General features: G+C 36.6%; 1 protein-coding gene across 1 annotated transcript in view; it reads left to right on the forward strand.

Moving 5' to 3' along the window:
* PIP5K1B (phosphatidylinositol-4-phosphate 5-kinase type 1 beta) overlaps positions 1-24,147 on the forward strand; it is a 62,410-nt gene that overhangs the window by 16,485 nt on the left and 21,778 nt on the right. The window contains exons 4-10 of the mRNA XM_066339081.1: positions 4,778-4,895; positions 8,407-8,559; positions 10,003-10,302; positions 18,577-18,785; positions 20,447-20,530; positions 20,643-20,691; positions 21,234-21,318. Of these exons, the coding sequence (XP_066195178.1) occupies positions 4,778-4,895; positions 8,407-8,559; positions 10,003-10,302; positions 18,577-18,785; positions 20,447-20,530; positions 20,643-20,691; positions 21,234-21,318 (998 nt within the window). The remainder of the gene's footprint in view (positions 1-4,777; positions 4,896-8,406; positions 8,560-10,002; positions 10,303-18,576; positions 18,786-20,446; positions 20,531-20,642; positions 20,692-21,233; positions 21,319-24,147) is intronic.

Raw genomic sequence — 24,147 nt, forward strand, 5'->3', positions numbered from 1 at the left:
TACATTGTGAAAAAACCACAGACCCACCTATTTGTACAGATAAACATGATATTTACTTCCATCATGTGGGAAATGATGCTTTCCTGAAATTACATACAGGAAAGGAACATACAAAAGCACTACCTGACCTGCAGCATGTGTTTGATACAGCTTTTAGAGCTGAAACACATTTTGATTAATTTTAAGAAAGCAGATGTATTGAAGAGCAATGAAACTGAATTTAGATAATCTTAGTTTTTATGTTTAAAAGAGCATTTATGGTTAGACATTTTATTTTGGTTTTACAATCTAAAAAATAATTGCTTTCACTGAAAGAACTGAGATGCTCCTCCTCTTCATTTTTTTTACAATACATGCAAGAAAGTTATACATGGGGTTACAACTACAGACTAATTCTTTTGTTAACAGCTCCATCAGAGCCTTTTAATATATCTCAGTGATGAAGGCTTGCTACCAAGATATGCAGCTGGCTTTCTCTGCCCCTTCAGATAGGTGTGGTATCTCCTGAGTACATCCTACCAGGGGGAGGCCAGAGCGAAGAAAAGCTGCCAAGAAATGTATCTGAGTGTCTTGTTAAACAAATTTTTACAGCCATGGGTTTAGCCATTAAAAATGTAATTAGTGTTACTTCACTTTTAGTTTGATATAAGACCACCTATGCTTTAAATCCACTTTCAGCATTCACAAAGAGACAGGCTAAGGTGCATATATTGTCATTTCTAGGTGTGCTTGATTTAAGAAAAAAATGCAATTTAAGTGTTAAACCAAACTTGCATTTTAAGCTTAGTCTCTCTTCTTTAGTCTGCCTGTGAATCTTCTGTGTGGTATAACAGCTAAGGTTATTAAAATACCTTCTAAGTTACAATTGCTTCCTAATCTTTCCAAAGCCTGTATTTTGCTCTCATAGCTCACATAGAAGGACTTGAATTCCTCAGGATCGCCAGAATCAGAGCCAATTTTAAAAGTCTTTATCTTTGTTTTTCTGGAAGACCTGTGCTTAAACTAGCTGAGAGGGAAATTATATGCTTACTCCCTTTCTTATTATGTCCAAAGCATAATTTTGAAGATTTAACTTTTTGTCAATAGATCATAGGCATTTTTCTTGTTCAATTTCAAAGACATAGTCATCCCCTTGAAACTCCCTAGACCGATTAAAAATCGTTTTATGTAGTGCTTTGCACATATACTTTAATCCCGCGAGAGTAAAACTGTAAAATGCGTCAAGAAAATGTGGAGAGAAACCACAGAATACATTCTTTCAATAGCTAAAAGACTGGAATGTCAATAATTCTAAATAGGGTAGGGATGTACTTACATCAGGCATTCTTTACAGTGGAGTTTGTCCTTTTCCAGCAAGAGCAAGGCCATACTCAATTCATACTTGTCATATGAGCTTCAAATTGATAAGAAGTTTGAAAAGTTTCCATTACTGTTAGAAATTACTGGAAGTGAGGGTGATTTCCTGTTGAAAGTATTATCAAGAAAACCTTAAAAACCATTTTGCAGAGCATTAACAAGAAACCTTAAATTTGTGTCAAGCTTGCTTCATGAATTACAGAAGAGCGTACTGCTGGGATCAGTAAACTGTTCTGTTAGGTAGTGAAGCCGAAACTAATTAATATGATTAACAGAAACTGTAGGATATGGTAAAATACTCTGTAGACCTTAAACAGAAGGTGTTTTTTAAAATGATTTTATAAAGCATACGGAAAGTTGTCTGCATTGTGAAATTGATTGTTATATCTGTTATAAAGTATCTGATGTACTCTAAATACATGGAATTGCCCTCTGTAGTAGAAGCTGTTCCAAAATAATTGCTCTTTTTTGCAATAAATGGCCACTTACTATGCATTACTGTGCACCTGCTGACCCAGTGTTGGTAATTTTACTCCATAGGCACTTATGAAATGGCTCAGAACTGTCCTATTATCATAGAAAACCTACCTTCATCTCACCTTAGTGAAGTGACAGTACATGTTCTGGTATAGTAAGGACATGTAATCGATTTGCTGACATGCTTGCACAGGAGAAGCTTTCAAGCTACAACTGGAAGAAGCAGACTTATAGAAGTATTTAATAGTACCGAAATGTAGAACTTCATAAAAAAGTTTGGATGGTTCATATTTCCTGACAATTATGAGATACTTCAGTATAGAACGCTCTATTCTATTCTTTTCTGCATAGTATGGCAATTAAATGTATTTACAAGTATGATCCAGGTTTCCAGTGTAGCTATATGACTACAGGGCCATCCTTATATTGTACAAAAATTCAGTGAGTCACAACCAGGTATATGGAACTTAAAGTCTGACAAATGTGGCAGTGTTCTGGGCAGCCGAAAAGCCTTATGAAAGAGCATTAGGCTATCTTAACTTTAAAGAAACACTAACATCTTTAGCTTGTATTCCACTGATTTCCATTTTTACCTCTATAATGGAACAATGAAGCATATGTGGATTTGATTTTGGTATCTTGGAGTTGTACTGCAGTAGATATAAAATGATCAGAGGAGTTCATTAGGACTAGGCAGCCTTCACTGTTACCTGTAGAGTTTAGCACTCAAGAAGCAGCACTATCCTATTGTCTTCATATGTATCATTGGTCATACATATGAATCTTTTTATGTGTGAATTCTAGACAGAAATCTTTTTGGTTTCTTTCTTCCCTGCATCTTCTGTTCAAGAGGTGGAAGCGTAATACATTTCTGGAGCCTGAGAAAGCTTGTTCACCCGCTGTCACTTAAACAGTTTGGTTATATGGGGGTTTGGCAGCATGCATGCAGGGGCAGCTAGGTGGGTTGAGTAGGTTTCTGTCTTCAAACTGTTGTGGCAAGTTCATATGACAAGTATTAATTGTACAGGATGAAAGCTCTTAAATTCTTTCACAGTATTTCATTTTTATACATTATCTTTTTCAGGAATGTTGCTGAACATTTATTGCTTTTCATATCTGTGTGAATTTGTAGACTTTTTTTTCTTTTAGTGTCCTTTGGCCAAGCATAATGGTACATTCTGCTTTACTGAATAATTTAGTTACGGGAAATGAGTAAAGAAGTGCTGGAAAAGCTGATTTTAGTAACTGTGTCAAGTCTTGGATTTTGTATTTCTCTATTTATCAAACCACTCAGACACCGGCCAAACTGATAAGAACAGTAAAACAGAACAGCATTTTACTACTATCAAGGACAGTAGAACACAACAGCACAACCTTGTAGAAATAGATTAAGGGTATAACTAAGGCAAACAGAAGTCATGCAAAACACAAGCAGGATGCCAGCTCAACTCTGCAAGGCTGGCAAAGTAGAAGCTGTGCAAAACAATGATATTGCACTTACTCAGATGCAAGGGTCAAGGAACAGCCACATAGAAAGGACACTGGACATTGAAGACAGACCCCAAAGAACTAGATAAGGACTGATAAGGGGAGCAACTATGTCAAATAAGGTCAAGTAAGTGGGGATAGCTAGTGAATATATAATCAGTGTGTATGATAGAAACTCTGTTCACATGACTCTCAGGGGCACTTGATTAGAGTGACCAGCATGCTGTAATAAAGGCCTGCTTTCTAATACTCAAAAAAGTGTTAGAAAGTTTCTGTCTGCCTGATTTCAGTACCAAAATTGTGTCTTTAAAGTCTCTTTTCTCTTATTTGTTTTGAAATCACAGTGTAGAAGTTTACTCTTCTGCTTAAAAGACCTCTCTCAGTTTCTATCATAAATGAATCCATGGGCACAGAAAAACCGCAGGGTTTTTTTTTGAAATCTACTGGCATTTTGCTGCTGACCTTTACTTTATATCTAGTATTCCTCTCAAGACTTTTGTAACTTAGGCAAAAAATACAGGGAGATGATAAACATAAAACCAGGAAAAGAGCTAAGGAGTACAGAACAGAACAACAAACAGAAGGAGCTGGCAGCCATAGAGTAGCAGGAAAGCCATGACAGTCACTACCACAGGAACGTGGTGGTATGACTGAAGTGCTGCACTGGATGGCCACAAGCTCTTCAGAAGGGACAGGCAAGGAAGGAGAGGTGGTGAGGTGGCTGTGTACATTATGAAGAGTTTTGACTGTACAAAGCTCAAGAACAATGAGGAAAATGTTGAATGCCTATGGATGACGATCGGGGGTAGGCCAAATCAGGTGGGAGCCTGTTATAGACCACCCAGCCAGAATGAGAAAGTGAATGAACTGTTCTGTGACGTGATGGTAGTGTTTCATGATTGTCAGCACGGGTTCTTGTGGGTGATTTTAACCTGACAGATGTCTGCTGGAGATTCAGCACCAGAGAGGAGGCAGTCTAGGAGGTTCCTGGAGTGTGTGAAGATAACTTCCCAACACAGCTGGGAAGTGAGTCTACCAGGGAAGCTGCCCTGCTGGATCTGCTGCTTACAAACAGAGAAGGGCTGGTGGGAAATGCTATGGTTGGAGCCACCTTGAGCACATCAACCATGACACAAGAGCTTTCAATACTCAGTGGAGTCAGTCTCTACCCTGGACTTCTGGAATGCAGACTTTGTCCATTTCATGTTTAAACATGATCTTTATGCAAATGCATACAGGTGGTGAAAACATTAATTTCCCTTAAGGGGAGAAAAAGGAATTTGCTGGCAGTGTCTCTCATAGACATTTCTTTTACAATGGTTAATGGTGATAGAGGGGTTTATCTGCATTTATGCTCCTTTCTCAGCAAGCAAAGAGTCAAGTTAGGCAGCTTTAAGGTAAAGCTAGGTGCTAAATAATTGTTCAGTAATTTGGTTTGGTTTGTTTTTGTTTTCAGTGAAGGGAGCAATCTTACCCCTGCTCATCATTACCCCGACTTCAGATTTAAGACATATGCACCTCTTGCCTTCCGCTATTTCAGAGAACTCTTTGGTATCAAGCCTGATGACTATTTGGTAAGAGCCTGCAGTTTTCCTTTGAGTTACAAATTATTATACAGCATGCTAGTTTCATTGTGGCAGAAAAGGATTCCTAAGAGTACCCAAATCAGTACAAAATGTTGTGTGTGGAAGGGTATATAACTAGTGAATATTTTTAATGTTTACAAAAATTTTAATTTTTTATCTTTGAGATAATTCATTAAAAAAAAACTGCTTTGTTAATTCACTAGAGCAACATCCACATTATTCAGATATTTTTTCTAGGGAAGTTACGATCAGTAGTTGTGTTTTATCAATTCAGTTCTAATTAAGTACTTTTGTGTGACTTGTGTTACTTACACACTTAAAGTGAAATCTACAAATGTTCCTGTCTAGCTTTGAGAAACATGGGTGTCAGACTAAAAATGAAGCATTTTAGAATACCTCTGTTGTTCTCTCTATTTCATAAATTGAAGACTTATTCCTTCACAGTGTTCAGTTTATATGAGAAAAGAAATTACAAATTTGCTGACATTGTAAAAACAGGATTTACTTGGTGGAACCACTTTGCACGCTGCTAGGACAAGTATCCACTGATTTATTTCTCCTGTAGTTCTGCTTTTGGAAGGGTAGGGTGAATGCTGAGCTGGATTGTCTTCTAGATGTTTGCCTGTCTTCTAGATGTTTGTCCAATGTTCAGTTTATTTCATGGTGGTTCACCCAAGGATCAGAGTCCTGGTATAAATTAGCAACTTTGTATGTCAGAGTTTTATTGTGCACTTTTTTGAATGAGTTTTAAAATCCTTTTGTTCCAATATTTATAATGGCTTCTTTAAAACCAAAAGAATTTGAAATGGTTTGAGTGAATTAAAAAGAAAAGTTGATTAGATTATTCTGAAACATTAATATAGTACTAAATAAATTGTTCCTGCTGTGTTCAAGTGTGCTATAATGGGGTTTTATTCCTATATGGACTATAAGTTTGAAAGCAAAACTTAGCTGGTTTTTCTTTTATTTAGTTTGAATGTGGGTGTCTTAATGTGGGTGTCTTATTTTAATTCTTTAGTGCAATGTATGGATTTCATGTTCCTAGTCCTCGTGATCATAGTCATATATAAAAAAAAAATAATTAATTTGAATTATGAATGGAGTAGAAAGGAAATAAGGTTGGGAATTTAATGAATCACAGAGTCGTAGAATGGTTAGATTGGAAGGAGCTTAAAGATGATTTTGTTCCAACTTCATTTCCATGGGCAGGGACACCTTCCCCTAGACCAGATGCTCAAAGCCCCATCCAGTGTAGTATTGAACAATTCTAGAGATTGGGCATCCACAACCTCTCTAGACCACACACTCCAAGGCCTCACGTCCTTAGAGTGAAGAATTTCTTTCTTCCATTGACCACAACTCTTAGAGTGTGACCAATTCCTTATCCACTGAGTGATCCACCCATCAAACCTATTCCTCTCCAACTCAGAGACAATGACATAATGGGTACAGTAATGTCATTATGCAATGTGTAATTTATCTTATCTCTTTTTATGCACTTGGCAAACACTGAAGTAGGTGGGCTGTGTCCAGCTGCTAAAAAGACTGTACTTCCTAGAGTGAAGTTGTTATCACTTGCAACTTCTTTTCCATCGAAAAGCCTTTGCAGTAGCAGAAGTTAAAGTGTATACAAAGACTGCATGCTGTGAATAAGATTTGTGACAGTTAGTTTAGGTAGAAAAAGACTATTTCCTGAGGGAAGTTCCAGGTAAAGACAACTTGCTGCAGATTCTTTTTTCCTTTGCCACAGGAAAACACACAAGTGGTATGTGGTAAGTAGTAAATGATTGTCTAGCTGTGGCTGAAGGGTATGTGAGGTAAAATTAGAAGAGTAGAAATTATAGCAAGCATATGTGAGTTTACACTGTTAATTTGAAGTAATGTAAAGCTCAAGATTTGAAGCTTCACCTTTTCCAAGGAGGATAAGCAGAGTAACTGTACGAGTCAGACAGGATAACAAGTGTAAATATATTTGAATAGCTGGTAGAATTAAATTGTCACTGGAAACCTCATGGAGTACTGTCATTTTGCAGGGAAACTTCTTGATCATCAATGCTCAGTTGTCAGGCTCTTTGAGGATTTTTCTCCACTTTGGTTTTGATTTCCTTTTCAGAGGTGTCCAGTCAAAATTTGCTGGGCACTTTGTATAGCAGCATTTTTGTGGGTGGACTCTTTTACAGAGATGCATACCACTGGAAAATGACCAATGCAGAGTGTAGGTCAATGTCTTGTGCTTATATTATACTGTTCTATTGAGCTTTAAATGTTTAGGATAATTGCATTCAAATGTTTATCACAGTGATAGTTACTCATGAAGATACAAATGTTTTGGCAAGAATAATGCAATTGTTGAAGTACAACTGCTGATTTGGTCTAAAGGTTTGTAGTCTTACAGAGTGATATGGCCATTCTCTCTGAAGAAAATTGCAACTATAGGATTTAAAAGAAAGGTATTTTGTATTAATTGGAATTGAGTGGAAGCAGGGAGAGGAAATATTTATATAGCATGCAAAATTCTCTTAAAAATTGTAAGCCTTAGCTGGAGTTAAGATAAGAAGATGCATCAAGGCCCTGGCATGAGTCCATAGGAAATAGGCTTCTTTATTCAAGTGCTCACAAAAGAACATATTTATTAGATTTTCTAGTATCACTGTTTTCGAGTTTAGTATAAAAAGATTTTTCTAGGGTTTTGAGCTTAATGTCTACTCTCCATTTAATTTGAATGAGGTTTAGGATAGTGGACAGTTAATAAATGTGCATTAGTCTCTGTATGAGATATGGTTCTATTAGTAAGGAGTATCTTTGGTATCCTTTTCCTCCTTAAGTGATTGTAATTCTTAATGTGTCCTGTGGAAGAGGAAATCTGTCTACATACGCAATATAATGGTCCTTCAAATTCCAGTTTTTCTTGCTTACTGGTATTGAGGGTTTTTTCTGTTTCAAGCAGTTTTCAGTCATAAAACTAGTAAAAGATTAAAAAATTTTTTTACTATACTAAAATTAGTAGCTATAGCTATATCAAGTCTATCAGTCTAATAGTTTCAATCCCAGTTGCAAAGAACAGGATTTGCCTATTTGTCTATAATGAGAAACCTCTACTTCTAGTTTATTTTTCTACCATCTTGTGCCTATTTCTTTCAAAATAGATATGAAAAGCAAACAGTTCCAGTGAAAATATCTTCTCAAAGTTTTTGACTCAGAATTTGCTATGCTGACAGCATGGAGATTGACTCCTTCCACCTCAACCACTTGCTTCCCACCAAAGGAACATTCACCTGTTGCTTTGGGACTTGAAGAGAGGTCATATGCTCAGCTGCCAGCTGCTCTTCCATGGTTGTGCAGCATAATCTAGGCTGAGTGGCTTGCCAAACCTCAGCCAGCAGCAGAAGTGTTGCTGCATGATTTCTCTTGTACGTTCTTGAACCTGCGTTCTTCATAATACACTTGTGTTTGGGTAATGCACGCATTGGCAGTGAAAAGCAATTTTTGTCTCTTCCAGTACTCAATCTGCAGTGAACCGTTAATTGAATTGTCCAACCCAGGTGCCAGTGGGTCCTTATTTTTTGTAACTAGTGGTGACGAATTCATCATCAAAACAGTTCAACACAAAGAGGCTGAGTTTCTTCAGAAGCTCTTGCCAGGTTATTACATGGTAAGTAATTGAAGACTGTATTTTACCTCTGTTTCTCCTGTTTCATGTCACACTTCTGAAGATTCTGTTTCATTTGTCTTGAAATATTTCACTGGATTTATCTGTATTTTTTTGTAATATTTTTTTACCAGCCTACACACCCAACAGAAAGAATAGATATAAATCAAGAATATATATAAGATAAGAATTGGTGCTCTTTTAGCATTCAAGATGAAGCTGAATGTCATAATCTAATTTGGTACCAAACTTTGCTTCTAATAAACTAGTAACAAAATAAGGTTTCTAAATTTCTAATTCAGTTTTTTTTTCTCCATTTTGTGTTTGTCTACCCTCTGCATTTCACTCAGAGTGGACAAAGAAACTAGACCGGTCAGTTTCCCTTTTGTTTCCAACTACTTCTAATTTCCATTTCTCATGTAGTTAAGGAATGATATAAAAGATATTTTTATCCATGTAATTTGTTCAAAACTTATTTTTTAAATGGAGCTTTTTGAGGGCTAATTCTAAGTCTGTTGTATTGGGGTTTATGTGTCATCTGAGGGGAAAAACACTAATTAAAAAGTAAGTAGAATTTAATTAGTTGTTTGTTTGTTTTTTTTAACAAAAGCCACTCATACATACAAACAGACATTCTTCTGGGTGGTATATGGGACTATGTATTATTAGACCTGTGACTTTCTTTTCTTGCTTTGTTTTCTGAAGTAAATACTTGAAAAATTACCCTTCCACTTATACTAAAATGAGGAATGTTGTCATTATTGCATTAAAGTAACATGGATTCACTGTGTGTGTGTGTGTAAAAAAAAAAAAAAAGTGTACTGACATATCAAAAAGGACAATGGTGGAAGGTACTGTTTTGTTATTCACCTCTGTTATCCTCTCCAACCTAATTTGTTTTACCTGTTGTGGAATTTGGATTATTTTACACTTTTCTGTTCTGATGGACAGTTGTGAGTCTGTTATGGCGTCACACTCCTTTGGAAATAACTTGCTCATTTGGCACTAACCTTGAGTTTGTAAAGCCTCATGGAGAGAGGGGTTCTGTTTCTCAGAATCCAAATCAAGATAATGAGAACTACATTTGACCTAAACTCCTTCCAGCAGGTAAAATGCAAAGGTTGTTCAGGTCAGAAAAAATAACAAGTCTTTGGGATGCTTTTAGGTTTGGCCAATCTGTTCTTTTCTGTGAGAAAGAGAAACCTGTAGTTACTGCTCTGCTCTTGGCCTTTATAAGTTCCTGGCAAAAAAGACAGTGCCTATGCTAGCTAGCTCTCTGGAATAGAAACCCACAAAGATAATCAACTGGTTGAAGAAATTATACTGAATAAGAAAACATACACAAATTTCTTCATGTTAATGTCCTTTGCTGTCAAAAAACCCCCTTTCTTAAGCATGGAAGTTCATTGAAAATAGACATATTTAAAAATATCTCTTTTGTTTTAGAATCTGAACCAGAATCCAAGGACTCTTCTTCCCAAATTTTATGGGCTGTACTGTGTTCAGTCAGGAGGCATTAATATTAGAATTGTTGTGATGAACAATGTTTTGCCACGAGCCTTGAAAATGCATTTCACATACGACTTGAAAGGCTCCACATACAAACGGAGAGCATCAAGAAAAGAGAGAGAGAAGTCCAACCCTACATTCAAAGATTTGGATTTCCTACAAGATATGCATGAAGGGTTGTATTTTGACTCTGAAACACACAGTGCACTAATGAAAACACTACAGCGGGACTGTCGAGTGAGTATATATTTAAACTTCTGTGTTCACCTCTGCTTTAAATTTACTCAGTACAGCTTACTTAACCTCCATTTGTTTTCCATGCTATTTAAGGAGGGATAACTGTGGATGGCAGAGCATTGATGAATCCTGTATTTTAGTTAAACTATTGTGATCTGAGATCACAGTCATAGAATAGAATGTCCATATCCTTTTTGAACACCAACAGAGTGGGGACCACGAACATTTCTTTCACTGCAGATCTGGTTCCAGTGCTTGACCACCATCTCACTGAAGAACTTTTTCTATTATCCATTCTGAACTTCCCCAGTGCAGCTTCAAGCTGTTTCCTTGCATCTTATCGCCAGGCACCAGAGATCAGCACCACCCTTTCTGCCACCCTCAAACCTAATATCCTCCTCTGCTCCTCCCAAATCATGCCCTGTGTGTAGTCCATTCACCATCTTTGTTGCCTCCCTTTGGACACATTCTAATATTCCTCCTTACACCGTAGAGCCCTGCACATGGTTCTTGAGGTGAGGCTGCACTGATGCTGAGTGTAGTGGGACAATCACCTCCTTCAAACCAGGTGGCTGTACCATGCTCAGTGTACCCCAGGATACAGCTGGACATTCTGGTCACCAGAGCACATTACTGGCTCAATAAGTTTATCATCTGGCACAACCGTATGTTCCAGGGCTATCCCTCTTTTTCTTAGTGCATCCAGGATTACACTAATCCATCTGTGGCAATACAGATTAATACAGGAATAAAGTCCAGTAGATTTGATGATGATGATGATTTCCATTAATTTGGAGATTTTAATTACTTTTTTCTTGAGGCATAGCTAGCCCTGTGGAACTTTTATTATGTATGATAAACTGTATGTAGAGTTGCTGTGAATATGTCTCTTGGTTAGCTAGGAATGGGAATGCAGGCCTTGTGGCAGCAGTCTTATTTGTAGAGCAAGGTAATTTCTTCCTCAGCTGAAAAGTCTACATAAAAGCTGTCCACATAATATTTTCAAGGCAGAAGAGGGGTACCCATCATTGCTCTTTGAGACCACCTTGGTAAGTGAATCAGTTCCTGTTATAGACAGAGAGAATTGCTGTAATTTTTTTCCTGTAGTATGGGTAAGAAAATATAAAGCAGGAAAAGGAGGAATCCAGATCTCCCAGAGCTTCCCAGAATTTTGGAGAGAAAAAATTTGCTTTGTCTGAAGGAAATCTTAAGAATTTCATAATAAAAACCCAAAATGGATAGTCTGAACACACGACATAGAAGAGACACCCTGAGTATCAGTTTGTTGTTCATTGCCACCTGTGGTACAAGATGGAAAGCATTGTTTTTGCACATGAATAGAACTTTTTGTTTAACTGTCACAGAAGTCCTGCAATGCCTTGTGATTGGTTTGTAAAGCTGTTTTGTGTGACATAATGTTCAGCTGCATATTCAGCATGAGACATTTATCTAACACAACACATTGTTCTCTCAGTAGCCTCTTGCAGTGAGTGTCTTCTGAGCTCCTACCATGTGTGATAACACAGAATACATCAGTTTGTCACATCTGGGGATCTGTGCAGCCCCCACTTGTCCGAGGTTACTTACCCAGTTAAAGCCTGGGGGAATCTATTGTATTGGAAATAATAGTGGGAATCTAAAATACAGAACTGGACTGAAAAGTGAAAACAAGAATCAATCATTTAATTGTTACATATGAAGGGACTCTTACTGGTTCTTTGAAAGTCTGGGAAAATGCCTGCTGCCTGTTATTTGAGTGCTAATATAATCCTTTTCAGTGTTTATCTTTAATTAACAACTCTAAAGTTAGTCTAGAGTTCTTAAAGGCCCAGCAAAATTTTAAAAGTATTAAAAATAAAGAAGAAAATTATCCTACAGTAATCAGTGTATTTACATAAATGCACATCTACACAATAAAGTATATGTCTGTATGTATCTGTAGATATATGTATATACACACATTGAAAGTTATATGTATATAAAAAAATTAACTACCCTTTTTTTCTATTCAAACAAGTCCTACTCTGTGTTGTAAAACAGAGGGAGCGGACACTTATCTTTCATACAGTGGAACTTGCTCAGCTAATAAGGTTGGATCTCACTACCTTTTACTTCTGTCTTTAAAAAGACTAGAAATATTCAATCCATTTTGTGAAAAGGACATCAGTGTTGCCTCTGCTTTTTTCTGCCCATGAGGTATTTGGATGAATAGTGTCAGTGGTAACTGACCAGCTTTTTACTTGAAACTTTTTATCTCTTTTTGCTGCTACTCCAAGGTGAGAAAGTTAGTGCAGGCCCTTGAAATTTAGAATTCATTTAAGAAAGGAAATTCTTGATCTTTCCAGTATTCCAGGACTAAGATTCTCTTCTGTGTTGCTTAGATTTGGATTATGTTTCCACTGCTTATATTTGAAATCAGAATCAGGAAGCAATGGACTTTTCTCCTACTTTTAAAATATAAACATCCTGTCTGGCTGCTTGACTCTCTCCTCCTTAAGATCCATTGCTAAGTTCAGAGGCCCGGCAGAATTTCCTGGTAATGAAAGATAGTGGTGGTGGGGACCTGCTATGGTTTGTGACTGCTGCCACTGAATCTCTTGCTCTATTCAGCAATGGACCCATGTTTTCCTTGGTCAGCTTTTCTCTGTGTCTTGATATTCCTTGCCAGTCTAAACTCTACCTAGCCTTTGGCTTCCTTGACCACAGCTGCCATTCCTAGATGCCCAGACAGTGTTTCTCTATTCCTTCTTTCTAGCCTCTCTGTTCTCACCTGTCCTGTATGCTGGCTTTTCACATACAAGCTGTCCTGTGCTTTCCTTGCTTAGCTGAAGTGGCCTCCTGATACCTCTGCTCAGCCAACACAGATCATCTTGACAACTGACACAGAGCTCCTTCCCCAGGAAATGCAGTGCTGCAGTGGTGGACCACTGCTGGAGTATCAGTTCTGGCCTGTCACACCTCCTGGCAGTACTGATGAGAAGATGCATGACCAGCCCAGTTAGAGAATGAACCTGAGTTGCTTGTGGTGATCCCTCTTGGGCTGGTGCTTCCAGATTATCTGTGCTGGGAAAAGAACAGATTGATAGCATTGTTCAGTTCATGCACCCCCTTTTTGTTTTGTTCACACTTGAGATGACAGGGTCTGAAAACTTTCCTCACAGTTCATTTTGCAGTATTTGCACTTTAACTAACCAAGGAGTGTAATATTACAGTGTTCCTAAAGATGGAACATTCATGAGTTTATCATATGTACAATGTACATAATTGAAAATTTGAACTAGTTTTCCAATTCCAGACTATTGCTGAGACTTAGTGTAACTATCCTATCCTTGCCTTGTTGGAGAAGCAGTGTCCAATCAAATTGTGGACATGTAGTTTTCAAGAGAAAAAAGATAATTTGAAGATGTTTTAACTATTGAAAAATGAATGGCTTTTGAGAGGCTGCCTTTTACCTTTATGGCAAAGAGCTTTGGACTTTTCTGAGGAAATTACACTTAAAAGCAACTAATGAAGAAGCCTGTAAAGGCAAGGAAATTTAAAGGTTAAGAGGGTCATATCTCCTAAGTTGAGATTTGGTATAATTTTCATCACTGCTGTTTTAGCCAGTTGCTACAAAGTTTTATGGTGTGAATGCACATCTGTTTTGTGCTATAGCAACTGTGATGGAGACCTAGTATGGCCAAATTTATCCACAGAATTTCTGAAATAACTTAGTAGCATGTGCAGTGTGTGTTGCAATTTTTTTTTGCTTTTTTCTACCTCAAAGGATCTACATAGATAATTCTTCAAACCAAATAACTTCAGTAAGCATATCCTTACTAACAGTAGTGTTGGCACAACTTAATGACCTATTAAACTGCAGCATAGGACAGAAAAAAAGATGGCAATAAAATGATGTGGCATGGAGATGGAGAACCTACTAATCTTAGATGAAGGGCTTTTTTGTCAGAAGTGGTAGTTTGAGGGAAATGACCATAGAATGATGCTGTAGATCTCTTGTATCTTTAATAGATATCACTTCTGTAATATCAATTGACATTAGGAATTTCTCATTACTTTTACTTTTAAAATCAGGATCCAGATTGTTAGTTTCAGAGTGTTAGTTATACTTTGAGAATTCTATTGAAATAGGAAGTGATTCCACCTACGCTTTGGAGGGAATATAGTGATTCATTTTCTCAGGATAGATTTTTTCTAAACCAGACCCAGTTTTAGGCATTGACATTTATAAACTTGTTCCTAAGAAATCCTTATTTTGTGAGACAGTCCTTTAATCGGTGTTTAGTTCATATAGCTCGTTATGTTGAAGAGTAATTATTGATTTGTTGTAAAATCAGTCTTCTTTCTACTGTGTTAATTCCTGTGGTCCTTTTCCAAAATGCTTGCAGGAGAGGAAATACTTCCTTGCATAGTTATCCATTTACACTTGCATTAAATAAGCTTGTATCTTTTTTCTTCTGAGCTGTATTTTTTTTTACTCTTCTATGGAAATGATCTGATGACTTTTTTGCATGTTGTTTTGCATGGATAGCAAATGAAAATGCAGATTTCTCTGCCAGATAGTGTGTCGTTTCGGCTGGCTGCATATAAAATAAAAAATTACATTTCATGGCAGAAATACTTGTTTTGCTCTGTTAGTCACTGGCTGAGATAGTGGAGTATAACTATGCCTAAGATAATTCACAGAATGCTTTAACATCTGATAAGATCAGAGAAAAGAAAACCTGATTCAGAGTTAATTTTTCATATTCTGAAACAACATATTTCGTGATGCCATTTTACTGTGGGTTTTTATATGGTATGAAGCAAAATAGTGCTTAAAGCTACAAGGCATGTCACTTGCCATTTGGAAGTTTTCAGAGCAGCTGAAGTCACACTTGACAGCTGTCCTTGGTGACCAAGTGACAACACTGTGTTGACAGAATCCATGTAGCTAGTGAGTGAACACCTATATAAATACTACCAAGGTGAACAATTTAATGTTAAGTTAATGAACTGAAGGTTTACTTGTAAATATCAAATACACCACTTGTTAGTACACAGCATGATCAAGATCATTCTTGCTGAAACCCCACAGTGCCATTTTGCTAACGCAGTACATGTCAGAATGGTTACATGAGCAAAGATTGAGTTTTTCCTCCCTTTAGCTACACAAGTAATGTATTTCTAGGAGTTTATGCAAATTTCTGGTGATCTCACTTGGTTAGAGTCAGGTGTTTCACAGGGCTTTCTACTTTTACTATGAATTACCATGTAATACTGTAATTTATTTGAGTGGTGTTTTGTTTCATTAGATTAGGTTATCATTTTGGTGCCTTTGTAGCAAAAACTTGCTACATTTCAAAAGCAGTCCTAAAGTCATCAAAAGTATCTGCAAACAAACCTCAGCACAGAAATGTCTCGATGTTCTTAATTTTGTAACTTGACCTTGTTGAAACTGATTATTTTGTACAACCGTGTGTGCTAAATGTTACTTACATATTTAAAAAATTGTCACAATTTTGTACTTTAAATATTAATGAAGATACATATGTGAGAACCCCTCAGATATATTCAGCTGTAAATCTAACTGATTTACTTTATCAAGAAGTAAGACAGCTGTCTCAATACAGACACGAGGAGTTTGGAACAAAGTTTTGTTGGATGCTGATTTATGAGATTCTTCCTTGTTATTCTGGTTAATTATTTCTTACCAGAAATTTCATTAGAAACAAATGGGGAGCAAAACATGCTTAGATATGGTCACAAAGGTTCATTTGCGTAAGGAGTGGTTGGTTTGGTTATCACATTTCTAAGGGAAAGTAATCAGAACTGTACATCAAAGCTGTAGGCAGACAGGACCAGATCATGTCATGATATCCTGAAGACACTTCATGGGCAGTATAATGCCACCTCTGAGTAGGGCCATGAACAGAGTGTATGGGGGACAAAGGTTCTCATGCTGTGTGCTGTTTATAAGAATTTGTACTGCAATTAATCCATTGGATGTGAACATGTTTCAGTCTGATAATGAACTGTAATAATAAAATAGCTACTTTTTTTTTTTATGTTTTTCTGTAATCTTACAAAATCATAAATTGTCAAGGCATAGTCTGTTGTACTGTATAAGTAGTATGGGTTTAAGTGGCATTGATGAATTGATGTAGTCAGAAGGATTGATTTTATCACATAAGAGGCCCCTGTGGAAGAAGGAGCAGCACATTACAGCACAGCCTCCCGTGAGACTACATCCAATCCTTAACATAGGTTATGTAATTAGTGCAGTAAAATCATGTGTCTGGTGTGACCTAATTCAAAATGCAATAAAGAATATGTTGAAGGCAAGAGCTGTCAGCAGTAATTTATAACTGTAAAATAGATTAATATAACTGTGGCAATGCTTTTCCCAAGCCTGACTAGCTGCTGTTCTGGTTTTGAATAAACAGTGTTGCTTACTGTGCTACTAAGATGTTATTTTTCAGCCTATCCAGAATTTACTTCCAGCATTTGATGGCAAGCATTCATTGATTACATCTTTTTAATTAGTACATTATATCATCATTTCTATTTGAGAGAGTCTCAGTAAAGGGTAGCAATAAGTAAGCAGTAAAGAAAATTTTGGAAGTTTTTCACACCAAGTGCATTTGTACCTGTTAGCCATGCTATTTTTGCAATTTATGGTTGTAAACCACCAACAGTTCCACACGATGCACAATAATATTTCAGCATCTTGTGGTTAGAATACACTTTTTTTGTTGTGTATGAAATCCTTTGTGAGTTCTGTCACTAGAAGATGGTATGGACTACTAAGGATTAGTACTACTTTAAGGATTAGACTAGTCAGGATTAGACTGCATAGATTAGCAGCCTTTTTCTTGTTCTGTTTGAACTAAGGCATTGCTGTGTAGGATCCCACTGCACAAGAGCAAACCCATGGTGTATTAAAGTCATTCTTTGAGTCTGAAAATCAGGTCTGAATTTGTGTTTTTCTACATTTAGATTACAGTGTGTTATGCTTTGTTTCATCACTGCTCTGGTTATCTGAGCAATGAGCATTTTTCCAACAATTAGAATAAGTTGTATAAAAACCTTATGATTAGACATACAGAGGCAAACTGATTTACTGCCATATAGTTTTTAAACCTTTGCAAATGCTGAAATTGCTTTTTTTTTTCTTTTTTTTTTTTAATTAAGGGAAGGAATGTTTCTGCTTAACTGAAAATATTTATGCTTGGATAATCTTCATAAAAATTACATACCTAGAATCTGCTCCTATCTCTGTAAAATCACTTTTTTTCTTGTCCATGTGCAAAGACATACTATTGCCTCTTGATTCTGTGACAAAAATTACACTATTATCTTTGGGCACTATGTGCCAAAAAGTATAATGAATCACTGCTGAGTGGCATGAGGTAAAGGAGAGGTGAGTGGCACAGCATATTCCTCCTGGCCGTTAATGGTGTTTCTCCCTCCACTTAGCAGCACCATTGTGTAAAAAATTAAACACAGTTGCTGTCTGTGAACAGTTTGGTCATATTACTAGGTGTGATCACAGCTTGCTTTAGCTCATTTTTGGGTATCGACTTGAGCTGTATTGCCTGTCAGTGACAGCATGCCAGACTTCGTCATGGTGTAGCTGACTAACACAAATGAAAGTACTTGTGTGTGAGAGAAGAAATGGTTGGTATAGTTAAAAGAGAAGGCTGATTAAGTCATGCTTCAGAAGTAGAACTTGTCCTTTGAGTTTAGATAGGCCCTATTCACCTAGTAGAGAGGTACATGATTTTTGTACTCCAATCCCATTAGCTGCTAATAAGAGGGTGGTAGAAAATACTTTTGCCGACCTTTGAAAATTCTCCAAAAGTATGGGCTCTGTTATAAATAGAAGGTGGAGAAGAAAGGAGTACAGGCAAAAATGTTCAGAGAGGTCTGGAATGTGCATTAGAGATAATTTTAAAAATGTATTGCTCATAAGTATATGATGGAACCATTAATTGATTATTTGCTACAAAAGAGAATGTGCTGCCTGGAATTATCTTCCTTGACTACAAAATAACATCATGTTACATTTCAGCTGTGCATCTTTCTTTCCCACTTGTTACAGGAGCATTCAGCTAATTAGATAACTAGCACTTTGACCTGTGTGGGGTAGTAAAAGGATTTTGTTTAACAGTCATTCTAAACATTTCTTGGTAAGAGAAGCTTGTGCCTTGAGAGCGTGTTTTCACTCAGGTTTGCAAAATGCTGCTGTGTAATTCTTTTGTGGTTTCAGTATACTCATTCCTTCTTTGATAGGTTCTAGAAAGTTTTAAGATCATGGATTACAGTCTGCTTCTGGGAATCCACATATTGAACAGTAACATGAAAGAAAAAGAAGAGTGTTCCCAGAGTGCATCAGACACAAAACGCCATGGAGGGCAGAAAGTTCTCTATTCCACAGCCATGGAGTCTATACAGGGCCCTGGGAAGTCTGGAGACTCTGTCACGAGAGAGACAACAAACACGTAAGTGCTGTAACCTGCTATTTAGATTACTATGAAAACTATTAGCAGGCAAAACATTCATGAGTACACTGCATTCCAGGAATTGAAAGATTAAGCTTTTTTTTTCTTTTTTCTTCTCCAAAAGCTGCATCATCAAGATTTGCCACAGAGCATGAAATTGGAATGTTGGCCAGTAAATTGATCAGCTTTAAATACATGATAATTCAGAGTAATTACGTATGCACACATACATTCTTTTACAAAAGAGATGTTATTAGACAGCTATTACAAGAGTCCCAGCTATAATATAATTTCAACTGGGAGTAGCCTTGTGAGATCAAAGCAATAACTATAAATTAACGTTGAAATGGATATTCCTACAGGCATTGTTTTCATCTTGAAGTAGTATACTCAATGTTCACAGAATGATATTATTGACAACTGATGTGCAGTCATATATTATATTTCCTGAAATTAAGAACCGATGTTTTTCTCCTATTTTTCTGTCTAGCAAAAACTTTAATAGAAATAGAATAGAAATCTGAATATATGGACAATCATGTTGTTTCCTTCATAATATATTAAGTGCTGTCGAGAGCATTATTTTCGCCATTCAACATTGCCTATAATCATTCCTTCGTTAGAATGAGGATTTAATATAAATTAAGGATTTACTTTTCTCGTGGTTCTCAAGGAAGCTGTGTTGGTAAATACAATTAATGATATAGAAATCTGTGCTTAAACCTACAGCAAAGAAGTGAAAGCAATTAGGATATTTAACATTCACAGAGAGTTTCCAGACACTGAGAACTCTAGACTATAATTAGACAGCACTTTATTTCACTTGATTTTTATAACTCACATTCACACAGAAGATGTCCAGAACTGTTGTATGATGGCAGAGGTTGCACTAGCTGCCACCCTGGGCACCCACACCACTTGAGCTAATGTAGTGCTACTCAGATCCTGACAAGTGGAGCCCTTCCGTGGCTCCTTGCACACTCTCTCTCATATTGATATAATGGCTAGTGGAGCAAAAAACAATGCTGAGGTTCTAAAATTGACCATTTTTCTAGGTGTTTGAGTAGGAAAAGAGGGTCTTAGAATGAAGATCCATGGCTGAGTATAGACCTTGGACCAACTGGAGGCCCATGCAGTCAGGATTCTCAGCTTGATACTGTTGCTGTATTTGTTACTTCCCTGTCTGTAAAGAAATTTTGGAAAAGCACAGTAATATATAATTTTTAGTGAAAAATATATGAAACAACCTTTTCAGACTTTCATTAATGTGCAGACTCTCTGTGACTTGATCTGTTACCTATGATCAATAAAGTGAGAAAATTCTCCCTTATCTAAAGTTACGTATTTTCCTTAGCAATAAATTGATGTACACTTTTTTCCAATTTTCAGATAATCTGAATATTTCCTATTCTATCTAAAATGTATCTTAAAAATATTCCTCATTTTTTAATTATGGATATTTACCACTGAGTCCCAGAAACCTCAAATTTTCCATTTAAAATCTGTTGCATGCTAGGTGACTCACATTTGACTGACTTTGCATTGTGGCATCTGGCTTAAATATTGTCTGTTCCTTTGGGTTTACAAGTGGGTACAGTTCAGCTGGTATCTGGTGATCAAAGAAGTCTTAAAAGGTATTCTAACTATGTTGTTTCTCTTAGAATGGGAGGTATTCCAGCAAAAAGCTATAAAGGTGAAAAGCTGCTTTTATTTATGGGTATTATTGATATTCTCCAGTCTTACAGGTAAGTTGAATTTCAACTTTCAATGAATTATCGCTAAGCAAAATATTCTGAAATTACTTATAAAAGTGGAAGTTTTATAAAGCGGTTCTGATTTATTTCTTTACATGCTTAGATTAATGAAGAAGCTGGAACATTCTTGGAAAGCTCTTGTTTATGATGGGGTAGGTAGATTTTATTATTTTTTTTAAACTGCTGATATTTTAGCTAGTGGACCTTTGACTCATGCTGACCAGAAAAAAACTAGTTCTGGTATATTTGTAGTCTAACTTCAACATGTGATTTGAGTTGCTGCTGAAATCTTCTCAATAAATGCTCTGATTTTATTTGTTGAGCTTTCAGATTAGTTCAACAACTAATAATACTAGTTAGTTCTTACAACTTACTCAAGTCTAGCCACCTAGTAGAACACTGATGAATCTATAACTGAAAAATATACCTAATTTGAAAAAATTCATTTCAAATGCTTGGAAGATTGTGCAGAATATAGCTGTATAATTCATAACTCATAATTTCATAAATGAAATACCTAAAAAGTTATTGAATAATCAACCTTTAAAAGAGAAAAAAGTGGTAATGATTCACTAGTTTTCTCTATGCCTGAAACACGTAATATAGCTCACCTGAGGTGTCCATCTTCTTTCTTGACATCTTACTTGTGATTTACTTGTGGAAAATGTGTCTGAGATCTTTTTCAATCTTGTAGGATACTGTTTCAGTTCACCGACCAAGTTTTTATGCAGACAGATTTTTAAAGTTTATGAATGCAAGAGTTTTCAAAAAAGTTCAAGGTAAGAAAGTAGAGACTTCTACTTTTTTATATATTTTTATAATCATAACTTTATAAGGCTCCTGTCTTGGCAATAAAAATAAACCTGTCTTCAACATCTTGTAGCACTTTTGCAGCTCCAATGAAAAACTAAATTTCTGGCAATTGGGATTTTACTCTACAAGTAAAATTACAGAGAATTAGATACTATGTATTTTTGTCACATCAGGACTCTCTAAAGATGGCTTCAGGTGACCACCTAGACACTCGATTGCTACCCCTCTTCAACTAGAAGGGGGAAAAGTTACAAAAAAAGGCAGTGGCTTCAAATAAGGACAAGGAGAGATCACTCACCAATTACTATCCCAGGCAAAACTGACTCAAATAGGGGAAATTATTTAGCATTCAACTAATTAAAAAAATAGTTTAGAGAAACATTCATACCGGCTTTTCCAGTAAAAGTTCAGATGTAGTTTTATTCTCACTACTTTTTCTACCGCTGGAAGTCACACTGGTCTTTGTTGCTCTGCAAATTGTCTAAAGATGATACCACTTTTCTAAAGATCACTTAAGCCTATGAACTCTGACCCTGCCCATGAAAACCAGTGTTAAAGACCTGGCAGATCAGAACAACAAACATGATTATGTGTAAAGGCATATGAAAGAAGAGGGAAAACTGATAGTGCAACAAGAAAGCAGAAGTGTAGGTGATAAGTATTTTGTGAAATTCTAAATAAGAAAAAGAATATCATAGACAGATGAAAAGAAAAGGCTGAGAGTAACTACAATAAAACAAGTAAGATATTTTAAGTAGAAAGAAGGAATCTAAAAGAAAAAGAGAAATTTTGAATTAACTCAAACTAGTGATTCCCTGTATGCATGATATATTATGACAGCTTTTCAGTAAAATAAGACTTTTTTTGAGTCTTATAAATATTGATGAATTTATGGATAATTTCTATATAAATTGACCATGCTACTGAAAGGAAATTCAAGCTGAAGTGTTGCAAGTGCAGAGAAAGGATGGGGATGTGGGACAAAAAAGACCTGGACAAGCTCAAGAAGTGGACCTATGGGAACCTGACCAGGTTCAACAAAGCCAAGTGCAAAGTGTTACGTGTGGGTGGCGACAACCCCAGATACCAACACAGGCTGGGGGATGAACAGATCAGAGGCGCCCTGCTGAGAAGGACTTGAGGGTGCTGGGGGAGGAAAGGCTGGACATGACCCAGCCATGGGCACTCACAGCCCAGAAAGCCAAGCATGTCATGGGCTGCATCCAGAGCACTGTGGGCAGCAGGGCCAGGGAGGGGCCTTTAGGATACACCTTGGGCAGCACAAGAGCCTGACCAGGACTACACCCAAGGTGGACTTAAAATGGTCACAAAATGATTGACCAGTCATGGGGTTTTACACTTTTATGAGTTTTGGTCCATTTGCATATTGGGGTTTAATTCTCCAATTACAGCTTCAGGTTGTGAGGTCTCATCCTTATTGTTTCTCTCTTCAGCCCACTGTGGTTTATGCTTTTGGGTCTGAAAGCTGTCTTTGGTCTTCAGCAGGAAAAGGATTTTTTTGTCTACCTGTGAAGAGAGCTTACTAGCACTTAATATGCTGCTCAGAACTACAGCTTTAGGCAGCACAGAATTTGAAAAACATGACAGCTAAAACTTAAGGCGTCAGTCTCTTAACATTCTCATTAGTTATCTGGAGTGAGAAACAAGTTTGTGTGGACAGAGAGAACAAAAAACAAATGAACACTAAATAACTAAATAAGATTTAAGTAAAAAAGACTGGAATAAATTAGCAACTCAATGTGTTGAAAGTTAAATCCTTTGGAAAAGATTGATTAATAAGAAAATAGAAGAATCTGATATAATGTGACAAAAAGTGAAGCAAAATTCAGCTTAAAGGAGAAAGGAGCCTCCTGAGACCCAGTACTCTTTAAATTTTAGAATAATCTTGCCAAAGAACTGGTGGGAGTTCTGCTGTCTGAGACAATACTCAGAGGAACTCCTCTGCATTGATAAGAATAAAGAGTGTCTGCTCCTTACTACTTGATACTCCTGTTTGATAAAATAAATGGCATATATGTTACCTCAACATTTGAATCTTTTTTCCCCCAATTCTTTCTAATTCTGGCTGCTAAATTTTTTCCAGGACAAGACACAACCTGTTCTGTATTTGAAGCCTACAATGTGCAATTAAAGGATATCATGCCTAATTTTCTCTCTGATCTTAATTCATCTGTCTCATATTTCCAGGCTATTAACCTGTCTAAGTATCCTACTCTTATTGATTTCTTCTGTATACAGAGCTGTTAATGTACTTTTATACACATTAATGGTTCAAATGCATTATCATTCTTTCATAAAAAATTGGGAGTGCTCCTGCCTTCATGAACATTATTTCTAAGCTTCGAGTCAGAGATGTCAGTTTAAACACTTAAACCCTGTTCTGAATCTGTTTTTTTCCCCTGCTGCACAGAACGACCATGCATAATTAACCACAAAAACTTAATAAGTGGATTTAGCCTTGGGCAGAGGCTAGCTCAGCAACTATCTACTATGTTATTTTTTAAAAATACCCTGGAACTATGTATCTGATTATTTTTTTCATCTTTAGCCAAGTGACTTGATGTAATTTGAACTTCGTAGTAAAACAATGAAAGATGTGTTATAGTGCATCTTAAGTAACTTTGCAGCCAATGCATGGAGATCAGCAGCCAGCAGCTGAAAAACAGTAAATGAAATAGCTCGCATCCTTCTGCTGGAGAACTACAGATGGAGTCATAGTTCAGTAGTAGTGGCCATGACCAGTTGTAGAGTTTGATTCAAAATGCTTTTTCAAT

Source organism: Sylvia atricapilla, chromosome Z (assembly GCF_009819655.1).
Source record: "Sylvia atricapilla isolate bSylAtr1 chromosome Z, bSylAtr1.pri, whole genome shotgun sequence".
NCBI lineage: Eukaryota > Metazoa > Chordata > Aves > Passeriformes > Sylviidae > Sylvia > Sylvia atricapilla.